The sequence below is a fragment of the Setaria italica genome, chromosome V, assembly GCF_000263155.2.
Source record: "Setaria italica strain Yugu1 chromosome V, Setaria_italica_v2.0, whole genome shotgun sequence".
Lineage (NCBI taxonomy): Eukaryota > Viridiplantae > Streptophyta > Magnoliopsida > Poales > Poaceae > Setaria > Setaria italica.
Window position 1 is genome coordinate 2,653,934 of NC_028454.1, and position 25,233 is coordinate 2,679,166.

At 47.1% G+C, this 25,233-nt stretch overlaps 3 protein-coding genes and 1 pseudogene across 9 annotated transcripts; 3 read left to right on the top strand and 1 right to left on the bottom strand.

Moving 5' to 3' along the window:
- The first annotated feature begins 3,380 nt into the window (after positions 1-3,380).
- Positions 3,381-7,455, top strand: LOC101777058 (annotated as a pseudogene).
- Positions 7,456-10,616: 3,161 nt separating this feature from the next.
- Positions 10,617-12,289, top strand: LOC101762859 (LRR receptor-like serine/threonine-protein kinase HSL2). The gene is made up of 2 exons (XM_004967505.2): positions 10,617-11,566; positions 11,668-12,289. Exons 1-2 carry the CDS (start codon positions 10,642-10,644, stop codon positions 12,159-12,161), a joined length of 1,419 nt encoding a protein of 472 aa, XP_004967562.2. The 5' UTR covers positions 10,617-10,641; the 3' UTR covers positions 12,162-12,289.
- Positions 12,290-15,287: 2,998 nt separating this feature from the next.
- Positions 15,288-18,747, top strand: LOC101763270 (pentatricopeptide repeat-containing protein At4g01990, mitochondrial). 3 transcript variants are annotated; one of them, XR_215134.3, is made up of 3 exons: positions 15,288-15,684; positions 16,869-18,336; positions 18,418-18,747. XR_215134.3 is itself a non-coding variant. In XM_004967506.3 (2 exons), exons 1-2 carry the CDS (start codon positions 15,364-15,366, stop codon positions 18,108-18,110), a joined length of 1,563 nt encoding a protein of 520 aa, XP_004967563.1. In that variant the 5' UTR covers positions 15,288-15,363; the 3' UTR covers positions 18,111-18,726. The 3 variants fall into 3 exon arrangements, 1 of the variants encoding a protein (XP_004967563.1); XR_215135.3 differs by having other exon boundaries at positions 16,869-18,331; XM_004967506.3 differs by having other exon boundaries at positions 16,869-18,726.
- Positions 18,748-20,252: 1,505 nt separating this feature from the next.
- Positions 20,253-24,422, bottom strand: LOC101763935 (kelch domain-containing protein 2). 5 transcript variants are annotated; one of them, XM_004967511.2, is made up of 9 exons: positions 24,227-24,422; positions 22,688-23,218; positions 22,295-22,360; positions 22,045-22,211; positions 21,793-21,940; positions 21,621-21,708; positions 21,144-21,532; positions 20,941-21,045; positions 20,253-20,866 (listed from the first exon to the last, which is right to left on the bottom strand). In XM_004967511.2, the coding sequence occupies exons 1-9, from the start codon at positions 24,338-24,340 to the stop codon at positions 20,594-20,596; spliced, it is 1,881 nt and encodes a 626-aa protein (XP_004967568.1). In that variant the 5' UTR covers positions 24,341-24,422; the 3' UTR covers positions 20,253-20,593. The 5 variants fall into 5 exon arrangements, with proteins under 5 accessions (XP_004967568.1, XP_004967567.1, XP_004967566.3 ...); XM_004967510.2 differs by having other exon boundaries at positions 21,621-21,711; positions 24,227-24,421; XM_004967509.4 differs by lacking the exon at positions 24,227-24,422 and adding an exon at positions 23,308-23,892.
- Positions 24,423-25,233: the final 811 nt, after the last annotated feature.

Consider the following 25,233-nt stretch of genomic DNA (forward strand, 5'->3'; position numbering starts at 1 on the left):
GCCAACTCTGCGACCTACTGTACTCCTGTATCGGCACCCAGAGCATCCAGAAGCAGACGAGCTTCCGGAACTTTGTGACCAGTGAGGCTGTCTCCGTGTTTTCCCTATAAAGCAGGTTTAGTACTCATCATAACCTGTTTTCCTAGCGCCTGTACCGCCCGCTGCCATCTCAAAGTCCCGAGAGAACCCTCGAGACGTTAAATAATGGATAGAGTAGTCGATTACCGCTTTTAAGTTCGTTCCACACGTGAGTTGATGCAAAATGGGTATCGTTGTTTCTCGTTTCCTGTACATAGAGGCCTCCTTGTTGTTCTGCCTTGGTTCTGCGTTGCCCGCTCCTTCTAGTATAATACGTAGCTCTCTTACCGGTTCGTTCACTCCATTCACGTTACAAAATTTTTTTCCCGAGGAAGCAATTATGATATGTTGTTGTAGGATTTATGATTAAAAGTTTAACTTGCAAACATCGATTAGTATCCGCCCTGTTCGCTTCAGCTTATTCGACCGGCTTATCAGCCACCAAACAGTATTTTTCTCTCACAACAAATCAGCCGTTTCAGTTTTTCAGCCGGCTTATAAGCTGAAGCGAACAGGCCCATCAAATTTATCGGGACCAGGTTCAAATAGTAAACCAAAAGAAAGAGCCCCGCGTTGCTCCTAGGCGATACATGCGGCGACCCCACTCACCGCACCTTCCTCCCTCCTCTCACCTTGCCGCAGTCGGAGCGTGCCGCTGGAAGCCCGCGTGGGCACAAGGAAGGCGGCAGCGAGGCCTCCCACATTGCAGTCATATGCGACTCGCGAGCCTCCTCAGATCCCGCTCGCGTCGCCCCCAAGTGCGGCCCGGTCCATGTGCGCTCCTTGTGGTCCTTCCCCCTGCAAGCGCAAGGGTGGCGGTATCTTGCAGCGGTCTGCTGGCAGCCGGATGGCCCGGGGCTCGTCCGATTCGGTGTCTCCTTCGCCGAAACTAGTATCTCCCCGGGTTGATCTGGCTCGCTACAGTGATGGCGGCGGCCTGATGGATGGTAGGCGTTCGGGATTTGGTGTCTGCGGCGTGTGAGATGGCGGCCGCCGGGGCTTGATGACGGCGGCCATGATGATGCACAACATCAGCGCTAGGTAGCCCGTGGGGGCGCGGCGGCGGCTGCCGATGGTGATGCTCGCCTGGCTGTGGCTGTTGTGCTCCTTTGGTGCGGGGGCCTCTTCGCGGCAATGACCCGTGGCAATGGAGGCCTACGGGTACGATAACGGTGGCCGTGCGCACTAGCTCGTATCCATGTGTTGCGGCTCCGGCAGTGCTGGCGGACTGAGGTAGCAGATCCTTTCATCTTTGCGGCAGTTTGGTAATTTTGGTCGCATCGGTGGCATCTTGGCGAGCCTTACGATGGCGGCAGCGCATGGTACGGGACGTGCATCGTCATCTTTGAAGGTCGTGTTGTGGTGCGTGAGCAGAGATGGTAGCACGGGGATGCTCAAGCCTGAGTTGGTAGAGGCGTGGTATGGGACGCTCCTCATCGACAGAAGGTTACGCTGTGACAAGGATGGTGTGCTGCTATGGCGGTGCAATGGCTTGCGTTGGTCCTAGTGGTGTTAGTGTGGTATGGGACGCACTTCGTCGATGAAGGTTGCAATGGTTGTTGTGCTGCGATGGAGGCATGGCCGTTTATGTTGATCGGCGATGGCGTGGTATGGGACACGCTTGGGCGACTTTGGGGCAGCACCTGGGTGAAAGTCATTGTTCGTTGAGCCAACAGATCGACGACGGCAACGCCTTTGGGCGCCATACTTCTTATGTAAGGCATCTATCATGGCTACTCCCCTCGTGTCTTGTGTTCTTCTTGTGAAAACCTTCTCCACGCAGGACGGGTATCGTGCCCTCCTTGGAGGCGATGTTTTTGAAGTTCTCAGGTCTTCTCTGCTCAGTGTTAGCCGTGGAAATTAGTTTTGTCTATCTAGTGGTTCGTGGTCATGGTCTTAATTAGTGAGCTAATGAAGAAGTACCTATCATTGTTCGTAATTGGTCAAGCTCTGACAGTACTCTTGCCCTACATGGTATGAAGATGGATCATTAAGAATCGACTTTACGAAGCAAGCCATGAAGGATGGCTACTCGAACTGTAATTTTGATGGGATCCTTTTCTTTTTTTTTTACATGTCTCTTACATGACGTTGTAGTGGCTACTTTTTTAATAACTGCGGTTGGATTTCTGAAACCGGATTTTCATCCGTTATCTAAAAATCAAATTTATCATGGGTCAAGACCTACGTGTCTTTGGAATATTCCTTTTCCGGCACCGGCTGTTGAGATCTCTGCCTCCCTCCACGATCCAAATTGCCCGGTCAAATGGTTAGCGGGGGATGCGATTTGTTTACGGCGCCCAAGATCGAGTACGATGACTGACGAGTGAGCGGTGTAATTTAGCCCCAGCAGATGCAATCATTAGTGGGAGCCATCAACACAAATCGCTCTGGATCTTGCCTAAAGTAGAAAGGGGAATACAATACTGGAGGATGATGGCATCGCGTAGAAAGGACAGCGACAATCAGAAAGGCACGTTGGGTAGAGATCTGATTCACAAGTGGCTAATTGTGTGTTTTTAGATGAGATTATCCATCATAAGTTGATCCTATAAAATTTTATTAGGATACTATTTATTAGTTTGTGAGGGATAAGATGGTGAGAAATCAACTCATTCCATCCCATAAACCAAACAAACAAAGAAAACAAGGATCGAGAAAACGACGCGTGACTTCGTTTCTCGAACCAAACACCCTACGAGGGTGGCGATGGCATCACGCAACGGGGGCTGCGTGCCTAACGATCAAGAGAACGACAAGATGGATTGTGTGCGTAGGCTTTTTGTTTGTTGCTCCTGATCAATATGATAGTAGTATAGTACTATACTACAACCTTCGTTCTACCACGTACTATTATATTTGTTCGTAGCACACTGTACGCATAGACCAGTGAAATGCTAGTTTTAAGGGAAAAAACAATGTAAAATGGCCATCTATATTCCTATTAAATGTCCAAACTCAATTATTCTTTTCTACTGAAGCATTTTAATTAGAGTAGAGAATACAAATACTGAAGTAACCATATTTTCAATATCCTTAATAGACAAAACATTAACTATTTTTCTCGTAGGGTCAGGTCATAAACATAGTGAAGCTGAGAAAGTGTTTTTGCCATTTCTCTACCTGAGCTATTGTTTCCTTGCTTGGGCTTAAAGGGAGCAATGGCCGTGAACGAACGAACACACAGAGTCAGGCCTGTTTTCGTTAGTTTGGGCCGCACACCATGGCCTCGTTTGTTTCGTTCGAGAATATCCGCCGCACCAAAACCATCATCACCCAGCCAGCCGGCCCAGCCCAAGTACCTATCCATGCTGCTGCGCGCGGTGACCGCCGGCGCGGTGCGGCGGTGCATCTCGCTGGCCCCAGCGAGGTCCGCGCACGAGCTCGCGCAGGCGCAGGCACAGCCGCGGCCGCGGCCGCAGCCGCAGGCCCAGGTGGCCGGCCCCGAGCTGCGCAGCTTGGAGCCGTCGTGGGTCCCGCTCTACGTGAGGCTCTCGAAGCTGGGCTCCGGCAGGCCGCCGGGAAGCGTGGCGGCGGAGCTGGACGCCTGGGTCAGCAAGAGGAGGCCGATCTCGGTGGTGCAGATCGTCGCCTACGTTCGCAAGCTCCGCAAGTTCAAGAAAGATGCGTGCGCGCTCGAGGTGAGACCTTCCCCACCCCATTCCCCGCGAACGTCCGCATCGCCTTGAAGTGCTGGGCTTAATTTGGACCGAGATGTGTTTGCGCCTTCCTTTTGTTGTTCGATGCTACATTTGCGCCAGCGTAGTTTCGATAGGGTCGTGGTGAAAGTAGAGGGGTTTGGAGTTCGGGTAGGGATAAGCGAGGAAAGCGGGTGCTTTTGATTCAAGCTCCATCTGTCTTCTTTTCGTGGATGATTTAAATCTAGAGTCATTGTTCGATGCGCACGGTGGAACTTGGATTCAACTAAATGACAGGAGTACAGGACAGGACTGTGTTGGCAACCACTAAAATGGTAATTTGATGTCTGATACTAAAAGTGGAACTAGTGCCATGCTGTGGCATTGAGCAGATTAAGCCCTCCGAAGGTTTCAGAGGTCCACATTGAAGGTAAGAATGGTATTGCGTATCTTTACCAGCAATAATTGCGAAAACAGGTGTCATATTGTGGTGCTGCTTGTTCCGCCTGTGAACTTTGTGAGCTCCAGGTAGGATAACGTAACTGTAATTATATTATTTTTATTCTGTTTTGCAGTATCTTGACCACTAAAATTTGAATCAACGAAGGATGCTGCAGGTTCTTTTATTTTTATATAAATGCTATAGCTAATATCGTTTTGCCTTTTCATCAATTGATAAAGTGATAGGAAATAGACTATGATGACGAAGACCATCTATAAGATGATTTGAGACTCAGACTCAATATACTGAGGTGAATTTTACTAAAGTTGCTTAATAAATAAACACTAAAATTTTCTATTTGAATGACCACAGTGAGCCAGTGACTACAAATTTCATTACTTAACACATTAATCTGCATGTGGTTGAGAGTTCGGACTTGAGATCATGCATGTTGATGTGTATCTATCTACGGATGTTTACCATTTGAGTTGACAGAAAAGGGTTGAATCCTGAAAGCCCCTGGTTTTGTTTTCTCAAATACACAAGAGCGTTGTGTATCATTATATTAAGAAGAGAAAGGGTTTAGAAACCCGTACAACACCACACACTACACCCCTTCAAACCAAACAACTTACATATACTCGCCTTTTAACATATAGGATAAAAGGATATTGAATTTTGCAGTGACATGGCATTCATTGTTCTTGGTGTCTTGTACTCTTAATTCCGCTCGAACATATAACTTTGTCTTCCTTAATTCTAGTAGCTTTCTTGCTTTAGACATGTCCAATGTATCATGACTTGTTTATGTATGTAGTCATTGTAAACCTTTCTCTAGAAATTTAATTTAAGGTTCCTTTAGAAGCAAGGGAAATACTACCATTGTCCTACTATTTCCATGGTAGAAAACTATAGCCAGTTCTTTTGAGCAATCAAGAATCTTATTGCTTGCACTGCTGCTATTGAAACAATGTTGGGTGGTGATCTTTGCTTCTGCTAGACTGGGTGCTGGATGCCTGACAACAAATAACATAGTGAATTCAAGCCTGATTCTTGGCAATGCTGGCTCAGTGGCTCATTTATATTACTCCCTCGTCAAAATATAAGGCATGATCTGACCTGGTGCAGTCTCCAACGCCACACTTTGATCGCTGATATCTTATTATCACAATGCTCAGGACAATGAAATTGCATCATATAAAAGTGCTTTCAGATATAAAATCCAATTTTATCAAATTTGTATAGTATAACCTAAAAAATTCAATGACTAAGTTTCTGTCAAAGAGTTAATAATTTGAATTTGGACTGCCAATAATTTGAATTTGGACTGCCCTTACAAAAAGTGAACGAGGGAGTATTGATCTAACATAGAAAAGCAGATTTACATGTCTTAGTAAAACTCATGATATAACATGGCATGGTACTTGTTCCAGTGCTCTGGTTCTTGTGAGTACGTGCTTGTCATATTTTACTTGTATTGTATATTCATGTCCAAATGATAGTTGTTATGCAGTGTGATTTTAATTCCTAGACCTAGAGTTTTTTTCCCTACTGGAACCAGTGGAAGGATTGAATATTTTGGTTTATAAAACCAGTTTTGCTCTCTGAGGGTTGTATTCCACTTGGGTCATTTTGGAAAAGGCAAATATTATGGTCTTGAGAATTTAGCTGCTGTTCGGGCGCAACCTCGTTATGAGCAAAGTATTTTTTTATATTCACTATATAATATTTGGCTGTCCTGTTTTATACCCAGTTGATGGACTGGATGGAAGCTCGCGGAGCAGAGTTGGGGCTCATTCATCACACGCTGCGCCTTGACCTCATTTCCAAAGTGCATGGGATACAGGCAGCTGAAGAATATTTCTGGAGCCTTCCGGATATGTTTAAGTCAAAGAAAACTTATGCCTGTTTGCTTAATTGCTATAGTGCACATGGGATGGAAGATCAAGGTTTGGAACTCTATGAAAAGATGAAGGCCCTGAACTTTGTTCCAGATACGCTGATGTACAACAGCTTGATGGCCTTGTACCAAAAGGCAGGTCAGCCAGAGAAAATCCTTACCACATTTGAAGAAATGCGAGAAAGTGGTATAATGGCAGATAAATTTACATACTTCACATTGATAGAAAGCTATATTATAATGAATGACCTAGATGCCGCTGAGAAGGTCCTGGAAGAATTGCAGGATGTGGCTCCAGTTCACTGGTCCTTGTACACTCTGATGGCAAACAGTTACATCAAACTAGAGCAGTTTGGCAAGGCGGAAGCAGCCCTAAAGAAAGCCGAGAAAGTTATGGATAGGGCTGAATTGCGCTCCTGGCATTCCCTCCTCTCCCTCTATGCCTGTTCTGGAAATTCAACTGAGCTTAAGAGGATCTGGGAGTCTTTGAGGTTGGCATTCAAGAAATGCTTGAACAGAAGCTATCGGGTGATGCTTCAAGCCCTGAGTACGGTTGATGACTTTGACTGTTTGCAGCAGATCTTTCAGGAGTGGCAATCCAGTCATGAGTATTATGACATGAGGATAGCTAATGTTATGATTAAAGCTTACCTTGATAAGGGTATGATAGACGAAGCTGAGGCTATCCGTCAGAGTGCCATGGCTCAGGGTCATTGCAACGAGAATACAGTTCAGATATTTGCGGAGTTCTATTTGGATAAATCTAATGTTGAAGCGGCACTAGAGATCTTGAGAGATGCAAAGAACATGGTAACAGCACACAACTGGGTGCCATCGAAACAGCTTGTGAGCAGATTTCTGAAATACTATGAAGAGTCAGAGAATGTTGATGGTGTGGAGTCTTTCTGCGAGGACCTGAAGAAGCTTGAATGTCTTGATGGGAAAGCTTATGAGGGCTCGATGCGAACCTATATGGCTGCGCAGTTAGAACCAACCCATCCATTGCTCAGCGCATTGAAGATGACGGGTTTCACATAGAACCTGAGATGGCAAAATTGCTAAAAAAGTGTCTGGCAGTTGAAGATGAAAATGTATCTTTTAAGAAGTTGAGGCTACTTTAGCTACTTTTCCTCCGATATAGAGCAATATTTAACCTGTTGAAGATGTCATTATCTCGTGAAAAACAGGGAGGAAGCATCTGCTGTACGTAAAATCGATGATCTTTGTTATCCCTTTGCTGCCACCGAATTTCCGTGGAAGCATTTGGCATATGGCATCACATTTGAATATTTGATGCTCTGCTAGACTGCTAGGTATGGCTGGCTACTACCTATACTTCTAGTATGATGATGTCATTTGCAAAATCCATATTTTCTCCTAATGTTTATATTTTACCATGCAGTCGATTGCAAGTACAGTATTATCTATTGCTTGTATGTTACCGAACGTTCATGAGAGGAGCAACGCAGCAGTGATAATGATTTCTGGCGTATTAGGGTGCGTTTGGTTTGAGGGATGAAGTGGAACGGGACGGGACGATCCCACTTCGTCCCGTGTTTGGTTTGGACAGGTGGGACGGGGACATCCCTACGAGGGAATATACCCTCCAGATGCGGGATGTCCCCATCCCACCAAAACGAGCGGACGGGGGCATCCCACTTCGCTCCCGTCACGCGCCGTCCGTCCGCACCGGTGGAGGGGGCGAGGTTGGGCGGGGTGGAGCCGCCGGCAGAGGGGCTCGCGCGGCCGGTGCGGGCGAGCACGGCCGGCGGGCGCGGAGGGGCCGGCGCGAGCGAGCGCGGCCGCGGCCGGGGGCAAGCACGACAGCGGCGGGCGCGGGCGAGCGGGGCCGGCGGGCGCAAGCTCCACCGCGGCCGGCCGGTGGAGGAAGAAGATACCTGTTAGTATGACAGGTGGGTCCCACGAACGGTGTTAACAGAAGAAGAAAACGGTGCTCGTCCCGTCTATAGCGATCTCTCCAACCAAACAAAAAATTAGGATGGACCCATCCCATTCAACCAAACAATAAATGGGATCATCCCATCCCGAAAAACTGGAACGGGACCGTCCCGTTCTACATTGTCTCCCAACCAAACGCACCCTTATTTGCGCGCTCTAGGTACTCACATTCAAGGAATGTTTTGGGCTGGCCAACGAAGCAGTCACATGTTTGGGGGGGGGGGGGGGGGTTCAGTTGCCTATCTATGATAATTGGGCTATTTAGTTCCAAAAAAATAATTGGGCTAGGCTCGGATTATTGGGCTGGCCAAAGGTCCCCCGTATATCGTAACAAAGCACTATATTGCAATTTGTAATGTTTTCGTTTCGGGGAATGACTACCTAACAATCGAGTAAAAAAATTTAATGCTGTCAGTCGAATCTTTTAAGCAAATAGAATGAGGCCACGAAAAACTAGTAGCAACCAATACTTGAGTGACAGCAAGATAAAATTCACTCGATTTTTTCAGGGGAGCGTAGGGGGAATTCGGTTGAAAATCATAGAGACAACCACTCGAAAAAAAGGGACGCCGCCATGAACAGGTAATGGACCCGTCGTCTAATCAGAAGCTTATCTTCAGATGATTGCAAGGGGCTAGGACATGGACAAGACATAAATTTAAAAAAACATATAAAAACTGAAATTAACAGTATTTAACATGTCTTGAGCTTTACAAATTCTTCCATAAATTTGATTTGACAGAAAGCTACAAAACACAAGCAACTTCAAAAAAAAAAGAAAATAATGACAAAGATAAACACATTGCACCATTTCATAAACACAAAATAAAAAACACTAAAAAAGAATTACAACTAGATTGTTACGCGCAGAAAATGAGAACGATGGCATAGACAGGACACAAAGTTAAAACAAACAAACGAAAAGTGAAATAGACAAAAAAAAAACATACATCACACTAACAAGATATTACAAAATTCTTCCGTTAAGTTGACGCGACCCAAAGAAATGACACCCTACATAACGTAAATAGCTACAAAACTATTTAAGAAATTTTGACAGGAAATACACAACACGGTAATTCATAAACACAAAATGAGAAAACTATTAAACATTGCCTGTTAATAAACAATTTACAATCCTAGCCAAACAAGTTAAATGAGAATACGAATTGCCGTCATTTCTGGTTCAGTTTTTCAGCCTTTTCCTACTGTCTAGAGAGTAGAGACTGATTTCAGTCTTGCACCACTGTAGAATCTCACCTTGCAAATTTCTTCCACTGCCAGCTCAACCGTTCACTTCAGTCTTGCACCACTGTAGAATCTCACCTTGCAAATTTCTTCCACTGCCAGCTCAACCGTTCACTCATGACAACGGCTTGGCCATTCAACAGTTACTCCTCCGCTGCTTGCTGCCGATGCTGACGCCGGAATAACACAAAGACAGACGCCTCATCCTTTCGTCTCTGAATCTGATGGAGAGGCAGATTAGACTTGGAGAGATCTTGCCTTCGGGTGAAGCTAGCAGAGGACCATACGCGAGTCCGTTGCCTGACATCCAAAACGTTTGGGAGAAAGGCGAACACAGTAGATCAGGCCATGATCTCTTCTTGTGAGCAGCATCTGGCTAGCAAAAAATAAAGCGAAATTTTTTTCATTGACTGCCCTGCCTCATACTACTAGTCTTGGTCATCAGTGCGGACGTTGTAATTGATAATCCCTCCGTCCGTGAAAGAATGCAATTCTACGTTCCCGAGGCCAGATTAGTGAGCGAGCGAAATTACCTGCATATCCCTGCTTTATTCCATTGGCAAACGCTCGCAGGAGCACTATCGGTACACGAGGATCGATGTCAATCAAATTGCAAGTGAGAAGGTGGGCGGAGAGAAGGTGTGTGTGGCTGAGAAGACGCATGCAGCTGTGGCCGTACGTGAAAAGAAGGACCACTGGTTGGCTACCCTATGCGCCTGCAAGTCTAGATTGCATTCTTTCTCGGACAAGGCAAGGAGCTAAGGGGCCGGTTGTTTCTTCGGTACCTTCTAAAATTTATGTCACTTATGTCACATCGAATATTTAGATATTAATTAAAAATATTAAATATATACTAATTATAAAACTAATTGTACATATGAAGATTAATTTGCGAGACGAATCTATTAAGCCTAATTAGTTCATGATTTGATAATGTGATGCTACAGTAAACATGTGCTAATAATGGATTAATTAGGTTTAATAGATTTGTCTCGTGAATTAGCCTCCATCTGGGTAATTAGTTTTATAATTAGCTCATATTTAATCCTCCTAATTAACCTCCGAATATTCGATGTGATATAAATTTCAGGTCCTAAAGATCAAACACCCCTAAAATTGCATCCTTTACCGGATTGAGGGAGTACACTCTCATCAGCTATTGATGATCTGGGCCCCAAATCGGATCTAGAAGCATAAAGAGCTTGATAACAAATTTTTCAGTTAGAGTACCTTTCACTCATAATTTATTGGTGACTCACGCGCAAAGACTTGACTAACGAGTCGTCAATCCTTGTCCCAATAATCGCACGCCAAGAGCCCCAGGGTCACATCTTATAAGAGTACATTATCCGAGCCCAGTCTCTCACAAACTAACAATGACAGAAATGGTTCACTCCTATCTCCTCCTCCTTCTAGTGTTCCTCTCTTTCATCTCCAGCTCGCCATCCCTGGCCCAGAGCAACTCCAGCGACCATGAGACACTCCTAACTGTCAAGAAAGCCTGGGGCAGCCCTTCTACTCTCACCTCATGGAATCGTGGCCTCTGCGCCACGGCGAGCCTGAACATGAACATTCCGGCGTGCCCTTACCACGACCGCAACCAGATGAGAACCAGCCTGATCATCTTGTTCTCGGTGGTCGCCGTCGTCCTGCTCATCGGCGCCGTCGGGTGCTTCGTCATCCTGCGGAAGACGCGCGAGAGGGACCTGATGACGTGGAAGGTGACGCCGTTCCGCAAGGTCGACTTCACCGAGAGCGACATCCTCACCAAGCTCGGCGAGGAGAACGTCATCGGCAGCAGCGGCTCCGGCAAGGTGTACCGCGTCCAGCTCCGCGGCGGCGCCGTGGTGGCGGTGAAGAAGCTCTGGAGAAGGGGCAAAGCCGAGGAGAAGGTTGGCAAGGAGTTCGACTCGGAGGTGAGGATCCTCGGCGACATCCGCCACACCAACATCGTGAGCCTCCTCTGCTACATCTCAAGCGACGATACCAAGCTGCTGGTGTACGAGTACATGGAGAACGGCAGCCTCGACCGGTGGCTGCGCCCTGCCGCCGCCGGCGGCGGCGTTGCCATGGCCCCGGCGCCGCTGGACTGGCCGGCGCGGCTGGGAATCGCGATCGACGCGGCGAGGGGGCTCAGCTACATGCACCACGAGTCCGCGCAGCCCATCATGCACCGCGACGTCAAGTCCAGCAACATCCTCCTCGACCCGGGCTTCCGCGCCAAGATCGCCGACTTCGGGCTCGCCCGGATCCTCGTCAAGTCCGGCGAGCCCGAGTCCGGGTCCGGCTACATGGCCCCAGGTAAACTAATGGCAAGATCGACACCAACTCCTCTGATCTCAGACATAAATGGAGACTACTAAATACTGATACGTGGTCACTCTGCTCTGGTGTGGTTGCAGAGTGTGTTTACGGCGAGAAGGCGAACGAGAAGGTGGACGTGTACAGCTTCGGCGTGGTGCTGCTGGAGCTCGTCACCGGCCGGGCGGCGAACGACGGCGCCGCCGAGTGTTTCCTGGTGGACTGGGCGCGGCGGCGCTACAAGGCGGGGGGACTCCTGCACGACGCCGTGGACGGGGGCATCCGGGACAGGGCCGTGCACGTGAGGGACGCCGTGGCCGTGTTCATGCTCGGGGTGATGTGCACCGGGGAGGACGCGGCGTCCCGGCCGACCATGAAGCAGGTGCTGCAGCAGCTCATCCAGTACGACCGCACGGCCAGCGTCGCCGGCGCGTGCCGGGACGCCCACGACGATGACGACGACAACGCTGCGCGGGCGCAATTAGGCAAGGGGAAGAAGGGCGACCGAGGTGTCAAGGTAGCGTTGGATAGTGGAGGAGAGTTTTGGGATGGTGATGTGGAGATTAGCAGCGGCTTCGTAGCACATCCCGTTTAAGGCGTCTTTTTTTAAAACTAAGAAAGGGCATAACAGATTTACAAATTTCCTTTATGAGCATCAATTTTCATGTACGAAACATTTGTGATGGAATCAAAATATATGCATACACTATATTTTTAAAAATAGTCATGTTCTGTGTACATATTTCAAAGTATGCATAGGACTGGATATGAACCCACAACATAATAGGAATATAAATTGTTGCAACTTCATAAGCTTTCTCTCGCTCCACTTCCGTCCACGCGTGTCTATTTCTACTATCACCTAGACGTTGGCGTTGGGGAGGTGGAGTCTCACTCTATGATGACATGCTACCAGCGGCAACCTCCTCGACACCACGCATTGCTGGTTGCTGCCATAACATCTCCATGGTTGCCCCCTCCTAGCATAGACCATTAAGTCGTTTCATATTAGATCAACAAATTCATTTCAAAAGACATTAGTAATCTTATCAGTAAGCACTCAATATTTTGCAAGCACCATGATGAGTAACAAGTGTTTTAGCGCACGTGTATGATCTGTTATGGAATGAATTTAATCTCCATTTTCAAAAGATAGTCTCATTTCTGAGTCACAGAGAAATCGTTGGCCCTTTGAGTTACTGTTACCCAACTCGCATGAAATGAATTCAGAGCTATACCTTAAAAATCAAGTTTCTGTTATCCAACACACCAGCTTTTGAAGTTTCATCAACCTGTAAAAGTAAATAAGAATTCTGCCCATTAGAAAAAACATGGAGAATGGAAAAACATGATATTATCTTAAACGTGCACGAATAAAGAACAGAAAAACAGAATTCTAGAACGTTAATGATATGCAAGTTCACCGTTAAATGTAGGAGAGCCCAACATTCCGGTGACAATTTCCACAGCACATACATGCACGTATTTCAAGACAAAAATGTTTGAAGCACTCATTTGTATGAATGTACATCAAAACTCAATGATAAGCGCCTTATCGAAACTCAATCCCCCCATACAACTTCCAGAAGATTGGAGCACCACGTTTCGCATCCATACCATCTGGGCTTCCTGCTATGCAAAGTTCAAAAAAGGAAATGTAAGCAACTGAAACTTGCAAGACATGAAAAAGGGAGAGCTTGACTTTCTGAAAATGAGGGATGGAACAAATTTTTAACAGGTCTCATGTTTGCCATGCTAGATTATCCTTGTATCTTAATTGCAGTTGCAAAGATGGAATGATCAGACAGGGCAGCAACAAAGATGATGTATAGAAGAATAGCACAGGTAGGCAGAAGGATAGAACAAGAACAATTTAGAAGTCCATCCTAATCAGGAACATGCCAGTTATTTAGATGAGGAACTTTCCATACATCTTTTTTTCCATCATTGTGCAGCTGAAGAGAAATTTCAAATATTTACAAGCTCTCAACCTGACAAATTTCTAACAATCCATAGTAGGTGCTAAAATCATCTAACTGGGGCCATATATTCTATATATTCTATTGTTGACAGCTTCTAGAATTTAAAGTATTCTACATATGATTTAGCAGTTATCAAACCTGAAAGAGGTAAATGAATCAAATGCCAGTTTGCAGCCTGCACATCTCTACCAGCTTGCTGCATCACTAAAATATATCTCACCGAGACATTCATGCCAAACATTGCAAATGAATCCTTTTCCATATGAACAGTCCCTGCAACGAAATAGAGCATTGTTGTGAGGAATAAAAGAAGATGATTTGCAATAAAACATTAGCAGGATACAATGATCAGACAACCTGCTAGTGATTAGGAATTTCGTTTCGTTATTTCGTATACGATCCGTCCATTTGCTCTTCAATTTCCGTGGCAAAATAACTTAACTGGTAGTTGCACATCAGCATCTTGTCTTTCTCGAATTTTTTCCCACCCATTGGTTCTTCGGTTGCCCACTAAAATGCAGTATGGGAATAGGCTTTTAACATCACCTCTTCTAGCTCACTAAAATGGATTAGCCATTTTACTCTCATCAACGAGGCCAAATTCGTTTCTTTAATTGCTCAACTATGTTGCATCCACATGGAATCGGCTTCGCTTCTTCCTCGGCAATGACAAGAGGCGGCTCCGGCCGATTCGTGATGACAATGGAGAAGAATGATTGACCCCAAGAGCTTCGGTATAATTTTACTCTTTCTTGGACCTGCTTGCAAGGGGTTGGATGCAACTTTATGCTTATATAAATAAAAATCAGAGTGAGTGTTTTAGCTGTTCTATTTTTTTTATTGAACTCACATTTTTTACCCTAACGAGCAGACGAGTTTGGTTGCTCACCATGTGTAGTAGGCGAGCATAACTTGTTGAATGATTTCTTTCCCTGCATAAGAAAGCAGCAAACTAAAGTAGAAACTCACATTGGTGTTGGCGGTCAATAAGGGCATATACTAACCAAATGATTGCACAAACTGATTTTCATTTATGAGTGATTTTTTTAGTACATACTAAAATCCACTCGTGACCGTACATGCATACCCCTGACTGTCAGTTCGTGTATCATCATGCAAGTTGTTGTATGATAGATACAAATTATTCTATTTGATTTATGGTCTATCTTCTATTCAAGTTAGGCATGTCTAACTGTGCGTACATTTTTTGTTTTCTGTATGATAATTGTCACGTGCCATGATTCCTAAGCACATTACTCCCTCCATTCTCTTTTGATAGGGTTATTTCTATCCATTCATTTAATAGTTGTCTCGGACTCGACGCGCGACCCTTCATTCCTCAACGTGAGATTGGCTAGGTAGGTATCAAAAAGTTTGAGCTTTAATGAATCGTTGGTTTACGAGAAATAACTAATAGCATGGTTAAATAGATGATAAGTAGGATTATCTTTTCTTGATCATTGTGCCAAAGTGAAATATGATTATCAAAAAAGAATGCACATGAATTTATGTATTGTCCAAAATCATCAGATACGACAATCATTCTCTTTTTTTTCTCGCCACAAAGTTTATGCCGTTTTGAACGTTAGCAAGAAAAAATGTGACGAAATGAAGCTTGTAGTTCTTTTTTGGGAAAAATGTAGCCGAAATTTTTTTTCTTTCTACCAAAGGCAATTCAACTAGGAAAAGAAATGGCAAACCCTCCCTGGAACTGTTAGCTGAGATACTGCATTTCGCACCGATAAGCAACGCCCCTGATTTCTCCTCTCTTCCTCTCCAGTCTCCAGTACCCGAAACCCCGCAAACCCTAAACCCATGGCGCCGCCGGCCCCCTCCGCCGGCGCCCGCCTGCTTCTTCTCCGTCGCCTCCTCTCTACGGCTACCGAAGCAGTGGCGGAGGCTGCTGCGCCCACCGCCGCCGCCGCCGCCCCTGCTGCCGCCGCCGCGAAGGCGGGGGAGAAGGGGGGCTCGCGGCCGCTCTACCGTCGTCTGTCGGCGCTGGGAGGCGCAGGGGAGGGGAGCGTGTCGCGGGTGCTGAACAAGTGGGTGCGGGAGGGTGGTACCCCGCGCGTCGACGATCTCGTCAAGCACGTTAAGGAGCTCCGCAAGTACAAGCGCCATGCCCACGCCCTCGAGGTACGACCGCGGATCGACCGCCCATTCGATTTGAGCTCTGATTAGATAGTTCCTTGGTGGTTTATGGGAGGGGCGGTGGTAGAGGATAGGTGAGATTTTGCGGCAGCAAGTAGCAATCGACCTGGAGATGGAGATGAATCGTCCAGTGCTTTGCTGGAATTACCGGTTACATTAGCTTGGGAAGATTTGCATTTAGTTGGGGACCATCTCCTCTCTGGCCATGGCACAGATCAATGATGGCGACGGTGGAATCCTAGTTACAGTTTGAACTGGTCCTGCTCAGGCTGCTCTGTTCAGCCCTTGGTAATAATGGAGATAACAGCAGGGAGTTGTCAGTTGGGGCAGCTAGAGTGTACCCCGGGGGAGAGGGTTTGGCACACTTCTCGTATGCCTTCTAGTGTGCAGAAGCAATGCCTAATTTAGCTGTATAGTTTCACTTTGAATAGCGATATTGCTGAATCCACTTATTTTCAGTAGGTGTTGATATGCTTGTTAGCCTGAACTGGCTTGGTTTGGTACTTTGGCTTATTGTAGGTTATTCAGTTAAAAACGTTTTACTTTAGTTTTACCATGTGCTACATTGCTTCATACATATGCTGATCAGGTTTATGTTCACTTGTCTTTGGGTATGCTGGGCTGCTGTCATTGTACTGCTTTTATTTTGCTTATTGGTTTCAACGTGCAGCTCTAGAGTGTGCTTCTGAGATCTATTTTGGCTCACAAACTTTCCTTGTGAATTGTGGTTGTTTACACTCATTCTGGACCACACATATAGTTACTATTTTTTGGATTCAGTAACTAATTATAACCAATTTTATCCCATGGACAGTAACAAAATATTTCACTGTAACTGTTAAAATTCTCCTGATTAGATTCCTTGTGTGCCACTCGTTCTCGGCACATCAAAGCAGTGCCACCCATTTTACACATGATTTGTTTTCGCGACTTTGTATTGCACTTAATTGGAATAATTTAAGCACGTCAGGAAGGAGAATCAGTGTGTTTGTTATCCAAATCTATGTAGGCACAACTATACCCTGAGTTATAATCATCAGTCACAAAATATTAGTAGTGTTTCTTAAGTTATCAACTAGTCTTGATTCACAGTTCTTTGTACATATGCTATTAATGCTCTAGTTATGTTGGTAGTACTTCAACTATAATGTGTGATCGTTTTCACGCAGCTAATGGATTGGATGGTCAATGCAAGGGGCATGCACATGTCACACACTAACCATGCAATACGTCTGGATCTCATCTATAAAGTGCGTGGCCTTGAGGCAGCTGAGAATTATTTTGCTAGTCTCCCTGATCCAGCCAAGAACCATCGAACTTATGGTGCACTTCTTAATTGTTATTGCTCAGCAAAAATGGAAGAGAAAGCAATAGATATCTACCGCAAGATGGATGAGCTTGGCATCTGTTCCAGTAGGTTGCCCATCAATAATCTGATGTCCCTTTACATGAAGCTAGGCCGGCATGGGAAGGTTGACAGTCTCTTTAAGGAGATGAAGGTGAAGAATGTTAAACCGGATAACCTCACATGCTGCATTCTGATGACCAGCTATGCATCATCAAACAAGATAGATGCTATCGAAGAACTTCTGAAAGAAATGGTAGAGAAGGATGTGGCTCTTGGGTGGTCTGCATATAGCACACTCGCTTCTATTTATGCAAATGCTGGTCTGGTTGAAAAAGCAGAGTCTGCTTTGAAGAAACTTGAAGGGCTTGTTGGTGTTGATGATGGCAAGCAACCTTTCGATTTCCTTATGAGCCTCTATGCTTCAGTAGGCAATTTGAGCGAGGTCAATAGGGTATGGGATGTGATAAAGGCCAAATTCTCGAAGGTGACCAACACAAGCTACCTTGGCATGCTTCAAGCTCTTTATAAGCTCAATGATATTGACCGTATGAAGCAGATTTATGTGGATTGGGAATCCAATTATGAAAATTATGATGTGAGGCTGACAAATATGATGATCCGTGGCCATCTGAAGCTTGGCATGACTGACGAAGCAGAGTCATTGTGGGAGAAGGCCAAGGAAAAAGGTGCAGAGTTCGACTCCAAAACATGCGAGTTATTTCTTGATCACTACATGGGTAAGGGGGACATGAACTTGGCACTGAACTGGGTGGAAAATATGGTCAAACTCCCCAAGAAAGCAGGGAAGCTCGATCAGGATAAGATCCACAAGTTCCAGAAATATTTTGAGGAGCACAAGGACGCTGACGGTGCTGAGAGGTTCTGCAACTGCCTGAGAATGCAAGGGTGCATTGATGGGAAAGCGTACGAGTCCCTCCTGCGCACATACTTGGCAGCCGGTAAGAAAAGCAGTTCTCTCCGTCAACAGATCAAAGATGATAAGATCGAGATCTGCTACGACATCGGGAAGTTACTGAAGAGGATGGGTGACAAGGGACGATGAGATACATATATTTCTCTTGACCTCCAATTCTGTAGTGATTGATTCTTAAATGACCTCTTTCATGAGCATCATAAAGCAATGTGATAGATCCAACAGTCATGGTGTTCTTTGGCTGTTCATGTAAGGGATAGCAGATAGCTCATGGCTGGACTGGTGGTGTTCCAGCCTTTGCTGCTATTGCAAGAAGCAACAGGGAGCAATGAGATTCCTCCAAGTGCAACGTGAGGTCTTGTCTAGCTAGGCTTTTTTTGCGATACCTTTTTCATACTTTATTTTTTTATGTCATGAACTGAGATTGCTGTTACAGACTACTACAGACTACTACTGGAGCAAGAATCCTACTACAGAGCGGTTTCCCTTTCCATGTCTTGTGGTCAGTGTGCCATCAGATTGATGCCCTGACAATGATATGTGCATGCTCGGGAGAAGTGTGGTGTGGATAGGTCTCTGTGAACAGGGCAGCCTTTCGTGCTGGAAATAATTGCCTGCAGGACGGTAGTCCAAGGCTGTCAACAGGTGATGGTTTGCCTAGACTGTCTTGTCATACCGTGAAAAATGGTGAGCCAGATACGATGACAATGTATTTGTTCGCAAAGAGAACTGAATCATATCGTCTCATGATTGTGATCTGTAATAATTTTATTTGCGCCAAGTATTCTCTCCACTTTACGGTACAAAATGATGCATCAGAAATTGACCGCCTCCAAATGTTCAAACTGCATTCAAAACTTTGAACTTTTTGCCAAACATCTCTCGCGGTGGATGGAGGAATGAGGGTACATTAATAGTTATGGGATACATCTCTCTCTCGTCGTGAGGGAATGATGCCATGTAACAGGGTTTAAATCTGGTGTCTAGGAATCCCGTATGGTGGAAACTAGATGCCATATGCAACCTCGAAAACTGGTCACAAGATGCTAATCCGATGGATACGATTAGAGATCTAGTGGAAACTAGATACCTTATGCGGCATCTATGCAACCTCGGAAACTGGTCACAAGAAGCTAATCCAATAGATACGATTAGAGATCTAGTGGAAACTAGATACCTTATGCAACCTCAGAAACTGATCACAAGATGCTAATCCAATGAATAAGATTGCAGATGGAATTAATTTGCACTTAACCCCCGTCGGTTGGCAGGTTTTTTCCGAATCCCCCGCCCTTGAATCTGTTTCCCCTGCCCCTTCTATCGCGATAAGCCGTCGCCGCCCCTTCCATCGCGATTTCCGTCGCATTTCGCACCTCCCGGTCGGGATCGTCAAGGACATCCTCCTCCGCGTCCCGGCCGACGAACCCGCGGGCCTCCTCCGCTCGGCGCTCACCTGCAAGCGCTGGGCGCGCCTCATGGCCGACCGCGGCTTCCGCCGCCGGTACCGCGAGCGCCACCGGCCGGCGCCCATGCTTGGCTTCCTCGCCAACCTTGGCCGCACCGACGGCGTCGCCCGATTCTTCCCCACGGCTGGCTTCCGCACGCCCCGCGCCGACAGCGAGGCTACCGCACGCACGACGCACGCCATGGCCGCGTCCTCCTCAACCGGGTGCCGGGACGGATCTACCAACGGGCCACCAGGATTCCGCCTCCGCCCTCGTCGTCTGGGACCCATCACCGACGAGCAGCGTCACCTCCCCCTCCTCCAGCTCCGGCGCCGCGAGGCGCGAACCGCGACAGAAACCTTCGATGGAAGGGGCGGAGGCGGCTTATCACGATGGAAGGGGCAGGGGGGAAGCGGATTCGAGGGGCGGGGGGATTCGGAAAAAACCTGCTGACCGGCGGGGGTTAAACGTAATTAACCACATCTCTAATCATATCCATCGGATCCATTGGATTAGCATCTTGTTGGATTCATTGGATTAGCATCCTGTGATCTTGATTAAGAGTTTCTAAGGTTGCACAGGATATCTGGTTTCCGGTGTTTAGTACTGGTTTCCACCGTATACGTTCTAGTGTCTAGTTCGTAGTGATCATAGTTTTCATACAAATTTTTTCGGCTGTTTAATGATTTTTGCTATGATGAAAGAGGCCCACAGGTGTTACTGGACTTGCTTGTAGCCGAAAAGAAACTGGACTTGCACCATCTTGTTATTCTTGTAGCCGAAAAGAAACTGGAAACTGCTGTGGACGTTGGCACATTAATAGTCATCTAAACTATTCCTCAGAAAAAATAGTCAGCTAAACTGCACCCAAGACAGCAGCAGTGTTTCTGCTACTGCGAGTAACCTTGTAAACAAAAACGGTTACATGAACGGAGGTCCAGGGAAGCTCACAACACCAATTGCCCATAGCAAAACTAGCTGCATTAAGCTAACACTATATTCATATGTAAAATCACAGACCAAAGAAACCTAAAACCACCCCCGGGAAAGATTACAGAAACGCTGCTAGTCTTATTTTTTCTCAACCAGAACGTCTATTTTACAAAGCAAGCCAAGAGACAAACATCAGGCCTGGATTTCAACTGTTCAGGGCTCGCAGGGAGGGGCTCACTTGCCCCCTCCGGGCCCTCCCAGCGTGAGCACAACGTCGTGCAGGTCGCTGTTGCCCCGCTCCGGCTCGGACTTGACGGCCTTCGCTGGGAACCCTCCTTGCCGCGCGTGGTGGGCGCAGTCCGGCAGCACAAAGCCCGTCGCCTGCGGCACCGGCCGGGCGTGGACCGGGATGGCGTGCGCCAGCAGTGGCCGCTGCTGGGGAGGCACGGCCGAGCTCGTCAGGATCTGGTGGTGTACTGCCGGTCTTGGAGCCGTCACTCCAGGTCCCTGAGATGGAAAACGTCAAAAAAAACATGCAAACCATGTATGGAATAGTTCGTTTACAGGAATGTTTTGCTTACAGGAGCAAAGAGAACGCCTCTGAAGAGTTGGCCATTCACCACAGCGGTCATGAGGTACCCTGAGTCGAATGCTCCGTCAATCGTCCCATGAACCTCTGCGCCAATCTGCAGGATTGAGCAAACATGACAGTAGCCGTTAAGAAACATGAATGATACCACTGAACATTTCCCTGTTGAGAAAGTGATGTGATAGAGTGGCATACTAGGGGAGGACCGGGAGGCCGGGGCTGTGGTTTGTGATCGGAGGAAAGGAACTGCACTTCCTGCCGATGCGGTGCAATGGTGCGGAGAAACTGGTCAGTCTTCAGAGGCCTCGACGAAACACCCCCAGGTCCAGGAGCCCTCAGCGTGCCGTTGGCACCTCCAGGTCCAGGAGCCCTCAGCGTGCCATTGGCATTGAGGCGGGTGAATGGTTGCAGGGCTGAAATCGACGTGTTTGGAGAGGCTGAAAGCTTGTGAGCTCCATTCTGCTCCTGGTCAGACTGCGACGGTGAAGAATGTTGGGAAAGAGACAGTGAGTGCTCCTCTTGCTCTGACTCGGGTTCATTTGGGCGGGCTTCACCAGTTTTTCTTCGCTTCGCATGGCCATTCTCTGAAGATGTCAAGTATGTATGAAACAAATACATGTGAGCGTCACTAATATAACACCGACAGAATAGAAGCTTTTTTTTTTAACTTACCAAGGCCACGCAAGAACGGATTTCTTTGCTCAATTTCTGCTTCTCGAGGTTTCTGAACCATTTCTCCATTGCTCACACTTGCATCTTTCTGCTGCATTGTCTTTTGCGTCAAAATTGGTGTTTACAGGACAAATTAAGATCAAAACTACTCATGACAAATTAAGCTACTCACAGTTTCTGATCTCAGAAATTTTCTCTTCTCCTGGCTCCAATGGTTGCTAAGAACCTTGCACATCGAAATGTTGTACCGGCCATTTGGATGCTCGGAGCCCAATTGCAGAATGAGAAGCTCATTCAGGGGACGTTCATCTTCACCGCATCTGTAAATTTTCCAAGGTATATCAAATTGTTAACCAATATAATGTGGTTGTTTTTTTTTACATTATCAAAACTATTACAAATGCATCTGTTCCAGCAAACTTACCCCCCATAGATTGCAATGTCAGTATTCATGACTACCGCTGTATGAGAAAACCGTCCCTGTGGTTGCTGCCCACATATCTCAAGCTGACTCCATGAACGGTTTGCAACATCAAGAACCCAGACATCACTGTAGTATTGTTTGTCACCAACTCCTCCAATAATATAGACCTACAAGGATGTGCTTTATTCAGAATCCAGTAAAAGAGTTCTCTTGCAAAATGTTTAATGTTGTTTCAGTAGCTGATGCTAACCTTAGAACCAACACTGATAGATGCATGACCTGCCCTGACACCAGGAGATGCTCCCTTTACTGGAAACTGCAAATCAATGAAATTAAGTTAGCAACACGACTACGCTGAGATGAGCTGCAATTGAACTGAGAAATTTCTGTCTGAGCAGAATCTTAGACAGAGTAACTTTAAAGCTGAAAAGGCAAAATTCTGCAGTTAAACATGCATTGTGGAAGTCAGCATCGAAGATGAATATACTCCTGGGTATTTTGCGAGAAATCTAATCCAGCAAGTCACCATCACATTTGGAAAGCGAAAGATAATGGCAATCAATCTACACCGGAAACATGTGCATCTGGCAGCGCTGTCACATTTGAGCCAAGCCACCATACATGACAAGGACGTGTCGCTTACCCTTGACCACGCCATGGTGTCGACGTCGAGCACGTCCACCTCGCCGTGGTACCGGTCGCCGCAGTCCCCGCCATAGACGAAGAGCCTGCCGCCGACGGCGACGGCGCCGTGGCTGTCCCTGGGCGCGGGGGCGTAGTCTCCCTTCACCTCCGGCGTGGACCACGTCATGGTGGGCACGTCGAGCACGTGCACGTCGCTGAGGTAGTTCCCCTCCCCCTCGCCGCTCCCGCCGAAGACGACGAGGCGGTCGCCTCCGACGACGGTGACGGTGTGGCTCTCCCGCGGCGACGGCGGCGCCCCCTTGCACTGCGGGCGGGTCCACTCCCCGGTGCGCAGGTCCAACACGTGGAGGTCGTTCACCTTCTTGCCGCCGTTGGTGCCGCCGAAGACGAGCATCCGGTGGCCCACCAGGGCGGCGCCGTGGCTGTCCCGCGTGCCTGGGCGCTGCCCCGTCGTGGCCATGGAGCTCCACGCCATGGTCTCCACGTTCAGCGTCAGGACGTCGCTGAAGTGCAGGCCGCCGCAGCATCCCTGAAGGTCATGGCATTGAACAAACTCCCGTCACAACAACGAATTACTCCATTACAACTACTGCAGAGAAAGTGACCATGGCCATTGACCACATGAACAAACAGATTGCGATTGCAGATTCGATTGACTGATGATCCGTGAAACCACGTGATTTGCACTGGAAAGTTCGATCGATCGCAGAGGACAGCGCCTCGGTCGGTCGGTGCAGTAAGTACTGGCGATCGACGACGTGAGGTGGTGCGGGTGTCAGCGTTGCTCGCATTTAACATTTTTTCTGTGCGTGACCACACCGCCATCACAGCATACCAATCAGGAAGAAGCTTAAACGCAGGGGGTGGTCCAAGCGACGGGGGGAAAGAGAAAGAAGAGCGAAAAAGGCTCTGTTCTGCCCCTTTCCCGCTCGTACTCCTACTACCGCAGTGCATTTGCCGCTACCTTGAGCCGCTCTGCTGAATGACTGAATCTTGGTTGAAATCAAAGAAAGTGCTGGTTTGAAGAACAAAAATTTGAGGTCTCAAGGATTTGTTTGTGGCTGGTGAGGAATTGGCAGTAATTCAACGAAAAGGCAAACCTACTTTTGCTTTACCACCACTCCTACTTTTCTCATTACTATGGAGGAATATTCAGCAAGGACCAAGGAGCCCCCTCACTTTAGGTGAAAGCTGCGGAACATTTTGCTGGTTCGCTCGCTTGCTACATCAGTGCGGGGTGCAAGAGGACAAAACGCGGCTCCAGAGGATGAACACCAGAAAAGATACAACTTTTTCTCCAAAAGAATCCCCCTCCGATCCTCACCCAAATAAAAAGAAAAAGTCACCAGAGATCACACAGCATGCATGCTCCTGATAAACTGAAAGATGCAAGCAAGACTTGGCGGCAGGCTACTCTCCTGCTGACTGAGAGCTTCCACAGCTCAGGAGGTGAGAGATCAAAGAATATGCTTAGGAGGAGATGGGATCAAGACACCACCATGGAACGGGAATTGGCGGTTGGTTGAGGGATACGTACCCCGAAGACGTAGACGACCCCCTCGAAGAAGCAGGCGGAGTGGCCCCACCTCTCCGGCGGGTTGAAGCCGACCACCTTGGGGTACAGCCACATTGCCTTCCGCCGCCGCTCCATCCCTCCGCGGCTTCTGGTTCTCGGTTTCCCTCTGGAGAAGACGGAAGAGGAGAAAGAGAGCAGGGTGGTGGAGACTGGAGAGAGAAGACAGCGCCACCAAAGATATGAGCTAAACTTTAACAGTGTCACATCGGATGTTCGGATGCTAATTAAATGGTCTAAACATGAGCTAATTATAAAACTAATTGCAGAACCCTATGCTAATTGGTGAGATGAATCTATTAAGCCTAATTAATCCATCATTAGCAAATGGTTACTGTAGCACCACATTGTCAAATCATGGACTAATTAGACTTAATAGATTCATCTCGCAAATTATACTCCATCTGTGCAATTAGTTTTATAATTAGCCTATGTTTAATACTCCTAAGTAGCATCCAAACATCCGATGTGACAGGTGTTAAACTTTAACACGGTGTTCCCAAACACCCCCGAAGGAAGGAGAGGAAGAGTGAAAGAAAACCAAGAGAGGGTTTTCACAAGGCGTCACACCAGGCGTCTCTGTTGGTGATGCGATTTGCCACAAAGGGACGGGCGGGCGCCCCTCAGCTAGTGAGGCATCACACGTCAATCAGTCGGGTCGCTGGCTCGGGAGACGGACATGACAAGATTGGGCCTCTCAACTCATGTCCAAGGTTCTCCCGCAGCCCCCCCCCCCTGCCAATTAGCAAAGCTGGATTATTATTAGCCTAGGTGTTGATAATATTATGTTTCTTTCCATGCAGACCTATGATCGTCGATGCATTGAGGGAGTGGGTTTAGTGCAGGAAGACAAGTGGTGCCCGCAGACTCATCAAGGCTCTTCTGGACACAACTCTCATTCCTAAGTCACATTGTTCGAAGCATGATATTACAGTGGTGCACAGAGAACAGATTTAATCTGCCACCAGCTG

Excerpts from the sequence above, each read along its gene's own strand:
- LOC101763270 (XM_004967506.3), top strand. The coding sequence starts at position 15,364 with ATGGCGCCGCCGGCCCCCTCCGCCGGCGCCCGCCTGCTTCTTCTCCGT. Across the intron at positions 15,685-16,868 it reads GCCATGCCCACGCCCTCGAG|CTAATGGATTGGATGGTCAA; the intron begins GTACGACCGCGG and ends GTTTTCACGCAG.
- LOC101762859 (XM_004967505.2), top strand. The coding sequence starts at position 10,642 with ATGACAGAAATGGTTCACTCCTATCTCCTCCTCCTTCTAGTGTTCCTC. Across the intron at positions 11,567-11,667 it reads GTCCGGCTACATGGCCCCAG|AGTGTGTTTACGGCGAGAAG; the intron begins GTAAACTAATGG and ends GTGTGGTTGCAG.
- LOC101763935 (XM_004967507.3), bottom strand. The coding sequence starts at position 23,643 with ATGCACTGCGGTAGTAGGAGTACGAGCGGGAAAGGGGCAGAACAGAGC. Across the intron at positions 21,712-21,792 it reads AATTTCTGAGATCAGAAACT|CAGAAAGATGCAAGTGTGAG; the intron begins GTGAGTAGCTTA and ends AAGACAATGCAG. Across the intron at positions 21,533-21,620 it reads TCCGTTCTTGCGTGGCCTTG|AGAATGGCCATGCGAAGCGA; the intron begins GTAAGTTAAAAA and ends TGACATCTTCAG.